We start from the raw sequence: 13,024 nt of genomic DNA on the forward strand, positions 1-13,024 counted from the left end.
CAGTTAGATTTTAGACTGTTATAAATTTGTGCATTGAGGAAATCATAACCTGACTACTCCCCTATCATTCAAAATGGAATAATGGCTTAGCAAAAAAGATATTGGATCTTAACCAATAAAAATCTCAACAATATTGCTTTCAATTCATAACGTCTAGCAAAAACAAATATTTTGTTGTCTTAAATTTAGCATTGCTAAAATTAATCGATTTTTTGTTCGATAACTTGTTGTAATTTTTAAAGTAATTTCATAATACAACACTCATAGTAACCTTGTTCTATATTTGTTAAAAAACTGAGTGAGAAGATTTTCAAAAGCTTATTTTGAAACACATTTTTCACATACAAATTAGTCACCACGACAGGAACAGCTAGTAATCCCAACCAAGCTGTTGTCTTTCCCTTGTAAACGACGTCTTCCGACCGACTATTCACTTGTTGACAAAACAGGACAAATAAAGAGTTTGGCCGTAGAGAAACAGCTCATAGAAGAAAATTTCGTAGGAAATTCCACCACACAGAAAGTGAAACCTTTTCGACCGTTGATGTAACACGATTCGAGCACGATCGTTTTTGTTTAACATTGTCACTTTTCATTAAGAGTAACCGTCTGCTTCAGAAATGCATCGATTTTGTTGCGGACCAACAGCGATTTGCAAATGGAAATTCGGTCCATGAGATTTTTTCGAGTTCACTCATTTGGGGCTAATACATCGAAGTTTTTTGTATCCTCCCTTATTTAAATTGTTCTAAAGCGGTTTTTGTGCAGTATTGAACTCTTGGCCAATCAAATGAGAGCTCTATATTGACCTTAATTGACAATTTCAATTGTCATCAAACAATTCTGAGTCAAGAAATTACAAAACTGTCTAAGAAGTTTTTTTAGTACGGAATCTTATCTTATGGGTTAATGTCCTCCCTAACTTTAATGATCAGTTTTTATAACCCACACAAGTAGACAATTTTTTCACTTCATACACTCCCAATTTTACTGAAAATACATTAAATCCACATACAAAGCACAAGGAAACACAAATTATTTGAGTGTTTCTCTAAATGCAATACTAAAGAGGTATTAGCTTTAAATCACCAACAACAAAATTTGCCAAAAATAGCTACAACTTCTGTTGCTTTTTTTAAGTGTTGTAAAATGTGAGCAAGTCACGCATACACACATGCAACAGCAGCTGCAACTTGAGTGCCAAATCCACTCAAATAATGTCCGGGGCGCGAAGTCAAACTTTTGGCATTTATTTTGCTCGAAAACATTTATTTCTGCTTGTTTCTTGTCGCCTTGTGATTGCATGCAAGTGAGTGGGCTACGTACACGCCCACACCATTACACACACCCAAGTTGGAGGCCGCAGAGTGCATGCTGTGGCAGCATATGCTGCGCGACTAAGCAAAATTTCATTGCATCAACTTATTTCATTTATCAACATCATTCATTCACTCATTCTTGCACAACTACTTTGCGCTGAAAAGTCACATGCAATATACATATATAGGTGATCCTTCATGCTCTCACACATACATGGCAGTATACAATTTAGCTTAGCACTTGTTGAGAAATGTGCAGTGCTTTTTTATATAAATTTATATAATGTGGTGTAGTGTATGTGTATTTCCTTATTTATATACTTACATTATTCTCGTCGAACACTCGAAACACCAGGGAGGCAAATTTACTGGGATCGCCTTGCGGAAAGAATTGTTTGTAGATTTTTATAAAACCCTAAGGTGTATACATATGTATATATATATAGACGCAAGTGGGTTTGTGATTTTAGTTGTTGTATTTTTAGTCATTATACGCGCGCATTTGTAAATGTCGCAGTTTTGTAGCGCAAATATTAAATGTTGCGTATACGCCATGGCAGCCAACGCATGCGGGCGCACAGATGATGTGGGCGTGTGGCGCGTGTGACATAAGTAGATATTTCACAAAGCCGCAACCAAACGCGATGTGACACACATGCAAGCGCGCGTTAGTGTTTATTTTGATTTCACGTTTATAAATGCGGGCGGGGTGTGTGGGTGTCAGTGTGTGTGCGTGTTTCCGCGTTGAACATTTGCGCGTTGAGAAAAGTGTTTTGTAGACGAGCGGCGACGCGCAAACGCATGCCAAAATAGTGACACATGACATCAAATGGAATGACAGAGCGCCCGTGACAGTGATAGCGATAGTAAAGGGTGGCACGTTATGTAGAGGCGGGTGGGTTGGCAGTGATGGCGAAAGCAATGCCAGCCAACCATGTGAAAGCGAGAATGCCAAACGTTTAATTTTAAGGACAGCAATATTGTTGTTTTTAGTAGTTGTATTCACAGTTGTTTGTTGTATTGACGCGCATTAGAATGGAAGAAGATGGTATAATTGAAAGCAGCATTTGGTTTTGTTTGCGCGCGTAAAAGCGTGGACAACAAAAAAGCACACGGCAACAGTGGCAAACGCGACATCAGTCAAAAAGCAACAACAACACCCAGCAAACGAGAATCATCAGCAGTCAGTCAGTGTTAGAAATGATGAGCAGACAAGTGCATTTTTGTTGTTGTTGCGCCCCCAAGCGATTGAGCAGTCGATTTCCGCAGCCGAAAGACAATTAAAGTTGTACAATTTTAATGGTATTTATTTCCACATTATTGTTGTCGTTTTTTAGCACGCGCGCACATACAACGCGCATAAGTGTCAATCAGCGACATTAGATTGTCATCCATTTGCATTTTCCGTTTATCACAGTTGTTTATTGCCGTCAAGTTCGCAGCGAGTGTCAAGTTGCAAATTTTTTATGGTTTCGAGTTAGCAAGCGAGTGCGAGTACGAACGCGTTGTGTGTCGGCAATTAGCACATTTTATGATCGCAATTATGTTGTTTATTTAGGTTATGTAATTGGTTTTTGTTTGTTTTTCAATTCCCGTTTAATGAGTTTTATTCGGTAGCAGTGAAAAGAGAAGAAAAATTTCAAAGCATGGAAAAATTAGTAAATTGTTGTAATATTTGTAAAAAAATATATAGTATATGAAATGACTATACTGTAGTAATAGACATTTTGAAATATTGTGCAGACTTTTCTGAGCAACTGTTTATTGTAAGTGAACACTACTAAATTACTTACAGCCTCATTAAAGCACGTCTGTAGTAGACATTCGAATTTAATATACCATAATTTACATTACGAATGGGTATCCACTATATATATCATTGATTACTATCCACCCTTGCTTTAATGGTGAGAAATGTTTGAAAAAGGAAACTGATCGTGAACAACTCTTGAAAGCTCTTGTCCTCCGAAAACTCAGAAATGTAAAAGAAAACCTCTCTGCATTACATTGAAGCTAACGGTGATCAGACCTTCAAGCATTAAACTCTTCTACAAAGCCCGTAAAAGTAGCTTTAGTGACAATTTGGCGCTGTATGCTGACTGGCTATATGCAAGTCCGAGGTGAAGAAAGAGATACTCGTGGAGAGTCTACTGCGGAAGTGTAAAAAACAGTCATGAGTTCTGACGTTTTACGCGCATTCTTAAGCAAAATATTCTCCACTGCGGTAACTGAGAAATAAGAAAGAGCTTTCACGTCGGTTCCGAGGATTTCAAGAACCCATGGATCTGTACCAAAGGCAAGCCGTCGTCACTGATTTGTAGTATAATGGCTGGACGTTGTTTTTATGTACAAGGAATTTGCTTTACACAACTTTCTCGACATCAAAATAAAATGGTCGCCCGGAGGTGGTAGCTAAAGTCCTCAAAAAGTTTTGAGCGGAATCGATCAAATCATTATGAAATTCTTTTTCTGTTTATTTTGTATATAACTCTACTTAAAACGACTTATCGGTTTCTGATCAAAAATCGAATTTTGGCAGGATAAAGCCGAACAAAATTTCGGGTAAAAACACTACCACTTTGTCAATTTTTAATGTCTTTTATCGTATGTCATTGTACGAAAAATATTTCATAGTTAAAGGTGAACTCTCTATTTTTAAGTTTCATCTACAGATTTAAAAAATTTCACTTCTTTACTTTACTTCTTGAAAAATGTAAAAACTTACCCTAAAAATTTCAAATTTTTTGGCTATTGGTGTGCTCCGTAAAATTTGCAATATAATTGAAAATTTAAGAACTGAAGCACGAACTCTGAACTATGTATGTTAGCATTATGATCGCAGCTGCTCAGAGAAAGTTAGAATTTTTTTTTTTTAATTTTGTGTTCTTTTTTTATTTAGTTAGATTTTACGTTATAAAAAATTATTTCTTGATTAATATGGTTTCATATACATAAAACTTACTTGCTCTGTAAGTAAACCATTGGGACAGTCTTTCAGGAATCCTTTGTGCCTATTTTATATAAAATAATTTTAAAGAAATATATCTCACATAAAGTTTTTTATTTTATTAACTTTTTATTTAGTGGCTTACCATTGTCGAATTTCTTTTTCTGTAACTGAAATTAAGAAAAGGAGAAATATTAAAATCAGTTTAATTATAATCGCTTAAGGAATTATTATAGTGAGTAAAAATTCCGAAACTATACAAAAATATGTATGTCTTAACTTCCATAATAGTTAAATAAGTAAGTTATATGTTATATGTCTTTAAAGTACTTTAAATAGTTATTCCGATGACCACTGACCACTAGCAGAATATAGAATAAATTTTGGTGACAGCAAGTGAAATTTTTACTATCCATTTTCTTATCATATAGTATTTATTCATTATTTAAAAGTATAAAAAACGAGTATTTATTCATTATTTAAAGGTACAAAAAATGAGTATTTATTCGTTATTTAAAAGTACAAAAAATAAGTTTGAAAAGTTTCCAAAGGGTGGACAAAATGACGAGTGCTCGTCGTCACAATATCTGCCTTCAATATTGCAAACTCTATCGGATAGTGGACTAGTTCAAATTTCACTATTAGAGCTAAAAATACTGAAAAATAAAAAAGTTGAGGTGTATTTTTTGATTTAGCTTTTCACTTTCTCAAATTTTTGAAAATAGTACAATGTACGTATGAGCAAATATACACCTGTGTGCATGCCTTCCAATTTAAATTTAAAGAAAACAAATGCACTTATCAAATATCTGTTTTTTATATATTTTTATTCTTACGTCTAAAATAAAAGTTAAAAGTTACTGTACACTGAAAAAAATTAATGCGAAAATTCATTAAGTAGTAAGTAATTACATATATGTGCATTTTTGGTTTTTTGTGCCATTTGTTATTTAATTTAAATATTTAATACACTTTTCTTTTTGAGTTATTGTCTGATGCAGACGAAATTGCATTGAGTTAGCCAAAGATTTTTGGGTAATTTGGCTAATAATATTACACTCTGCCACTATTGACTCTTTTAACTGTTTATCGGTCTCGAATTGCCTGCCATTCTTGAAAACTCTTGCAGAAACAATACCCGGAAAGTTCTCGATAGTATTTAGATGCGTTCTTTTGGCTGGCCAGTCCAGTAACGGGATATTTCTATAGTTAAAAAGCTCTCTGGTATGTTTCGCACTGTGAATTGACTCGTTATCTTGCTTAAAAGTCCAGTTATCGCCATAAATCTGTCCCGCAAATTCGATTAGTTCACCATGCAATAAGTCAACATAAATTTCCGCATTAATTTGAGTTGAAATAAAGCACATTAGAGATATTCCTTCAAAGTAAAATCCAGTCCAAGCCATGACCGCTCCTCCACCATGAACACGGCGGTGGCAGGTGCGTCTTTGTTAGTTCACTTGCCGTTAATATTTCTTGGAGCAATCAGAAATGTCTTTCTTTTTGTCGCAAAATACAATGTTTCTCCAATCTGCATCCCATAATTGGTACTTAGCCAGTCTCGCCTTTAAATGTCGTGGTAAAAGCTCTGGTAAGAGTACCATAGAAGTGTATTCTACATCTACATTCTCAGGGATAATTTGAACGATACGACTCCTCATTAATTTCAGATCTAAATGATGTTTCATTTCTCCACTGCTCATCCCTACATCCACTGCTAAAAGCTTGATGTACCATTTGGATCGAGTATCGATGGTTGATGTTCTGCCTCTGCTGCTTTATGGAACCATAATTAAAAGGATTTTTAAGAAATTGCTCATATTTTTTGAAGTATTTCAGCTGGTTTTCACAAATTATTTTTCGCATTACAAAGTACTTCTTCTTTCAAAATTTGATTAGAGGTGCCCTATAAGTTTATTCTTCACTTGAAAAACGCTCTTCTTCTTCTTAATTGGCGTAGACACCGCTTACGCGATTATAGCTGTCGAAAGCAGCTTTGAAATCGACGAAGAGGTGGTGTGTGTCGGTTCTTCTTTCACGGGTCTTTTCCAAGATTTGGCGCATGGTGAATATCTGGGCGGTTGTTGATTCGTCGTATATCTCGTACAGCAGAGTACAGTACATCGTTCCATCGAATGCGATATTCGCCGTGGCCAATGCGCAAAGGACCATAAATCTTTCGCAGAATTTTTCTCTCGAAAACTCGTAACGTCGACTCATCGGTTGTTGTCATCGCCCAAGCCTCTGCACCATATAGCAGGACGGGAATTATGAGCGAATTATAGAGTTTAGCTTTTGTTCGTCGAGAGAGGATTTTACTTTTCAATTGCCTACTCAGTCCGAAGTAGCACCTGTTGGCAAGAGTAATCCTGCGTTGGATTTCCAGGCTGACATTGTTGATGGTGTTAATGCTGGTTCCTAAATAGACGAAATTATATACAACTTCAAATTTATGACCGTCAACGGTGAAGTGACAGCCAATTCGCAAATACGACGACTGTTTGTTTGATGACAGGAGATATTTCGTCTTGCCCTCGTTCACTGCCAGACCCATTTTCTGTGCTTCCTTGTCCAGCCTGGAGAAAGCAGAACTAACGGCGCGGGTGTTGAGGCCGATGATATCAATATCATCGCCATATGCCAGCAGCTGTACACTCTTATAAAATATTGTCTCCACCAGCAGTTTGAAGAAGTCGCACGTTAGGGATTCGCCTTGTCTGAAACCTCGTTGGGTATCGAACGGCTCGGCGATGTCATTTCTGATCCTGACGGAGCTTTTGCTGTTGCTCAACGTCAGTTTAAACAGCCGTATTAGATTTGCGGGGATACCAAGTTCAGGCGTAGAAACAGTTGTTTTCGTTCTGTCGAAGGCGAATTTAAAATCGACGAAGAAGTGGTGTGTGTCGATTCTCCTTTCACGGGTCTTTTCCAAGATTTGGCGCATGGTGAATATCTGGGCGGTTGTTGATTTTCCAGGTCTGAAGCCACACTGATAAGGTCCAATCAGTTTGTTGACGGTGGGCTTTAATCTTTCACACAATACGCTCGATAGAACCTTATATGCGATGTTGAGGAGGCTAATCCCACGGTAGTTGGCGCAGATTGTGGGGTCTCCTTTTTTGTGGATTGGGCATAGCACACTTAAATTCCAATCGTTGGGCATGCTTTCGTCCGACCATATTTTACAAAGAAGCTGATGCATGCTCCTTATCAGTTCTTCGCCGCCGTGTTTGAATAGCTCGGCCGGCAATCCGTCGGCCCCTGCCGCTTTGTTGTTTTTCAGGCGGGCAATTGCTATTCGAACTTCTTCATGGTCGGGCAATGGAACGTCTGCTCCATCGTCATCGATTGGGAAGAAAAGAAAAACGCTCACTTGATACAGAAAGTCATATCAAATCTCTTGAGATAATTTGACATCAAAATGGAAAGTCTCTATCCTTCAAAAAAAGCGTATGAACTTCGTCCTCATATTTACGTGTTTTCTCTGACATTTTGAAATTCTTTAAATTCGCAAGAATATATGACCGCACTGCGCTCCTCTTCAGTTGCTCTAATATCTAAACGAATTGTCAAGTTAATCGAAATTATTTCCACACCAACGTTCACAGTTCATTTGTCCGTTGACTAGTCACTGCTCATTGAACATTTGTAATAACAATAACAAACACATTTTACGATTATACTGTGCAAAAATACTTATTTATAACGGACTGTGTAGAAATATTGACTTTGCACTGATTGCACTCCATTAACATTGATAAGCACAAAACGGAGAGCGGCGAATGTGTGCGCATGTGTGTGTGTGTAGCACATGTTTGTATGCGTTTGAGCGCCAGCGGGAGTTGAATAAAATATGTTAGTATATTTGAGTTGAGCAAATTGCAACTCGGATGCTGACACATACACACACATACACAGTCGAAGGCAAGAGCAAGCGCTTTAAAGTATGAGGCAAATGTGGGTAATGCAGGCAGACAGAAATGGTCAAACCAATCCACTAAGCGAATAATGCCAACAGCAGTCAACACAATCAACAATGGGTCATACCATTAGTCAGCTACAAATATTATTGCAACAATGCGACGACAAGCTGCTGTGACATTGACAGCAGTCGGAGAAGGAGCGCGGGCGCTGGCAAGGCAGAGCAACAACGCAATCAACGAGCATCAGAGCTGTATAGTATTCAGGCAGTCAACCGCGCGACTCACCAGACAGCCAGCCAACCAACCAACCAATCAACTAAATAACCAATTCGTCACAACGTCCGTTCGTCTGTTTCGTCTATTTGTGCGAGCGTCTCACTAAGCAGGCGAGCAAATGCGGCTATTGGTTAGCAAAATGAGCAAGCAGCCAGCTGAGCAGTTGTAAGGAAATCATTGAAGCGAAAGTACATAACAATCAGCGGCGACGCCATCAACATCTTAAAGAGCGATGACTGGCAACCATTTATTTATTTTTTTTATACTTGCACTGAGAAGAAAGACTAGCAAAAGACTACTTGGAAGTCTGTGCACACAAGCATTTAAATAAATATTGGTTTGTTTGAAGTTCGGATCATTTTTACCAGAAAATTAAGAATACGAGCAACTAGTAAGAGCATGAGTAGAGAGCAATTACGTTTTGTTTTATAACAGAAAAATAACAATTTACATAAATAACATTTTAAACAGAAATGTTCGATCAAACTGAATTAAGATAAATTTTGTTCATAAATGACAGACCATGAACTCAAAGATAAATTTCCATAAATACTAAACTGGCTCATATGGCACAATCATATGTAAATGAAAGCAATAGTTATGCTCGAAAATCGCAAAAAAACTGAGCTACCGAACTAACTAAAATGTAGAAACGAAAGCTTGTACCAGAGAAAACGGGTTCCACGGACACAAACCTCCCCAAACTTTATCAAACAAGAAAGCGTTTCGTATCCAAAATATCCACCAAAATCATTCGGATCAACTCACTATCCATTCATCCTTGTAACACGTGTCTGACAGTTTTCATGATGCTTGAACTTCACTTCAAAACGAGGCATATCTTCAACGATCTCTCGATCGCCTTTGAAGGCTTTTCCCCTTCGTAGGTTTATGTTTTTGATTAAACTGAATCACCGTAAGCCTTTTCCAGCATTCACTACAATTCCACAAACGAAATTTGGTAAAAAAATACAAATTTTGAGACAAATTCTTTGTTCGATATTTTTATTCATTGTAAAAATCGCAAAGGACTACTGAGGTGTACCGACTTAAGCGCCTGCGGTAAAGAAACTGGTTGACAGAACGCGCTCATATTTGGCATTGCAATTAAATAATGTCCTACCAATTTAGCAAAATATATTTTTTGAAATTTCATTTAATTTAATTACAATTTGCTTTTTTTGTCAAAATTTATGTTGAAATATTGCTAATAAGCTTTGCCGAAGTAGAACCAGTACAACACGTAGTCCTTTTGCTTTCTATCATATATTCAAACCAAATAATTTTTTCGATTTTTTGATTATCGGGGATAAACATAAGTTTTTCAACAACAGTGATTACTATAACCCTATATCAACACTTAAAGTAATCTGATGTCTCATATCAAGTATGCCAAAAAATGCATGACAAAAATGCAAAAATCTTTTTTAGAATTCTAGGTGCAAAGTCGAGATATTCTAATTGCTTTGGCATAAATCTTCAGGCAGCAAAATTACTAAAATAATTAATTTCACCTAATTTATATTTATTTATTTATGTATGTAGGATATACCAACAAGAACGACGTGATGTTAAAAGGGAAAAAAAATAATAAAATTTGGTCATAATGGGTTCCTCTAATTTTGTGTTGTAATAACCAAAAATTATAGTAAAAATTTCCTATTACGTAGGATTTTTTATTTTGTAGTCCAGGGATATAGAGCACAAACTACGAACATATACTAAGATGACAAAAGTAGTTATTCGTGATGAACAATTTTTGAATTTGGAATTCGAACTCACGACACCTCAAATACTACACAGACCATTTAGCACATCAGTCGCAGTCATTCAGATTTGTTGATAAAACTACATTATGCCATTTATGAGTTGAACAAAATGGCGGTAAAATAGCCACCTGGTGCAGCATTTCGGCTGGAACTTCAGCTCTCCTAGATTTGTTGTGGTTTTTTTAAAGTATTTAATTTCCTACCACTATAAAAGACGAAATATTGTTTCAGATAGTAAATTCTGAGGTATAAATTTTTATCTGCAAAACTTAAGGAAAAAAGTTGGTAGCTGAAAAGCGAACGGCTTTCGTGATAATTTTAAGAACTCATACTTGGTGAGAATTTTTTAAGATATCTAGAAATCAATTTTCACTTTAATGACTTCCAACAAGACAAAAAAGTAGCGAAGTTCGCTTACATTACCCACGCCATTTGCATATATTTACAATAATAATAAAAATAAACAGTAACCCCAATTTCCATTATTCTGCTCCAGCTCCTTAGAATATACTCTATACTGCATTTTCCTTAAAAAAATTTTATATTTTCAGAGTCCATAACCTTTTAACCAGCAATATTTAAGTCTCACCTTCCCACTTAGCAGCATTCTACCATCATTTCATTTCAGGTATATGCAGTTATACCTGTTATGTATTTTGCTTTTATTTTATTTTCCAGTGTAAACATCATAACAATCGTTCGGAGCATACGAACAAGCAGCTGTCTTACATTGCCATAAACGTCATTGTTGCTACTAATGCCGTCCTCGGTGTATTAAAGATGCAACATCGCCAATGTTTATGCATCAGACAACGTCGTGAACATGCTGTTGACTCGGTTGGCCAACAAAAGAATTTCGAATTTACCACAGCGCTGCATACACAGCAGCATAGTGATACAAACCACAGTTAAAGTGTGCTTGTGTGCAGCAGGGAAAATGAAAAAGAAAACAAAATAAATTGTAGAGAAATGCAGTTGAGGCGCAGCTAAGCATTCAAAATATCAAGGTAAGTACTTATTTGTATTATTATACCCTCAACAATAACGATTAGGAATGGCTGCTAGTCTGTTTATCTGTCTGTGTGAATGTTTATAAGAGGACTAGTTTAGCAAATAACGATCTGAAATTTTACATAAGTATGTGCTTTTCTCGCCAAGAAGCGGCTTTTTGAAGTAATGGTCGATATCGGACCATTATAGCATATAGCTGTCACATAACTGGCCGAACAAACTGAAGTCATTGTATGAAAAACTCCACGAAATTTCTCTGAGATCACTTCCCAAGATAAAGCTACAGTGTACGAATAAATTATTCACATCCAGCGACTATAGCATATACATAGCTGTCATACAAACTGAACGATCAAATTCAAATCCTTATCTGAAAAACTTCTCTATTTAAAAAAGTATACTTATGAAATTCGGTACAGATTGTTGTGAGAGTTAACGGTATAATTTCTGAAAAAAATGTTTAGATCGGACCACTATAGCATATAGCTGCCATACAAACTGATCGTAAAAAATTATAAAAAAAATGTGTATACCCATTTATGCTATAAGTAATGCACCTGTGAAGGGTATTATCAATTTTTTACATGAACTTTTATTCTTGTTTGTTGTTGTTATGGATATATATAGAATTTGCTTACACTCATACTTGAGCGCATGCACATACTGGAACCCATAGGTATTTGTATGATTGTGTGTCTGCACAGTTTGCTTTACTGCCTGTGGCATGCATATGCATACATTTGTGGCACTTGCATTTGGCGCCCCACTTGCTGCAGCTGAAACATGCATGGAAGCTGACACAGCCACACCAGTTAGTAACTGCAACTGGCATTCCACTGCTGCTGCATTTGCCACATTTCTGCTGTTGCTTTTGTTATTTTTGCTGTCGCCGCTGTTGCTGCGCATGATGATTTGATTTTTAGTCAATATCGCATGAATGAAAAATATGAAAACAATGGCTTTGCAAAACAACAACAACAACTGTCAGCCACCCTCATTGAATATTAAATTTGTTGCAAGTGTACTTATTTGCTTCTCCACAATGGCAACAACAACAACAACGACGACGACACGGATCTGCTCAGCTTGTTGCTGTGTCATGAAAAATGCATGGAATCTATAAAAGATAAAAATTTGTTGAAAATAACTGAATTTAGATTTTGCTTGCTCATATTCACAAGTAATCACATTTACATGTTTTTGTTGCTTTTGCTTGTCGGCGTCATTGTGTTTTCATTACTACGGCATTTTTGTTGCATGTGATTACAATTTGAATGCAAATAAATTGTGCCCAAAAACTTGTTGCACACATGCACTGTTGCATATGTATACGTACTTCAGTGTTTTGCTGAAAAGTTGCTCATACGCAGCGCTGCTCCGTGGTGCGCAAAGCCGAGAAATATATGCAATTTGTATGAGGTTTTATTAAAATAAATAAAGTCAATTGTTTTTATGGCACACATTTTTCATTTCCTTGCTCTTTTGAATAAATTAACAAAGTTGCTGCAGAGTTTTGTGAATCCACACTCTCACACACACAGTAAAATATTAACGTCCTGTGGCCGTATATTCTTATATAATTGATTTGTAAATTCTATAAAAGTAAGAATATAAATTAAGAAAAAATGTCACGCATTATCTTCTCTGAGGGCTTAACAAAGTAAATATATAAAAATGTTGAGAGGTCATTTTGAGATTTGTTTTTTTTTAATAAATAAAAAAATGAGAAAATAATTTTTTTCCTTTAACTTTTCAATTAATTCGTAGAATTTTTCAAAA

The 13,024-nt window shown here is 36.2% G+C and overlaps 1 protein-coding gene and 1 long non-coding RNA gene across 7 annotated transcripts in view; one reads left to right on the forward strand and one right to left on the reverse strand.

The window, feature by feature from the left end:
- LOC120773891 (frequenin-1) overlaps positions 1-13,024 on the reverse strand; it is a 95,550-nt gene that overhangs the window by 15,227 nt on the left and 67,299 nt on the right. For all 5 annotated transcript variants that reach the window (XM_040103066.1, XM_040103067.1, XM_040103065.1 and 2 more), the window contains exons 4-6: positions 4,412-4,436; positions 4,282-4,330; positions 1,645-1,734 (exon numbers count right to left, since the gene is read on the reverse strand). In XM_040103066.1, the coding sequence (XP_039959000.1) occupies positions 1,645-1,734; positions 4,282-4,330; positions 4,412-4,436 (164 nt within the window). The remainder of the gene's footprint in view (positions 1-1,644; positions 1,735-4,281; positions 4,331-4,411; positions 4,437-13,024) is intronic.
- Positions 10,920-13,024, forward strand: part of LOC120773893 — a 212,728-nt gene continuing 210,623 nt past the window's right edge. For both annotated transcript variants that reach the window (XR_005705198.1, XR_005705199.1), the window contains exon 1: positions 10,920-11,241. This is a non-coding gene — a long non-coding RNA (uncharacterized LOC120773893). The remainder of the gene's footprint in view (positions 11,242-13,024) is intronic.

This window comes from Bactrocera tryoni, chromosome 4, assembly GCF_016617805.1.
Source record: "Bactrocera tryoni isolate S06 chromosome 4, CSIRO_BtryS06_freeze2, whole genome shotgun sequence".
In the NCBI taxonomy this organism is placed as follows: domain Eukaryota; kingdom Metazoa; phylum Arthropoda; class Insecta; order Diptera; family Tephritidae; genus Bactrocera; species Bactrocera tryoni.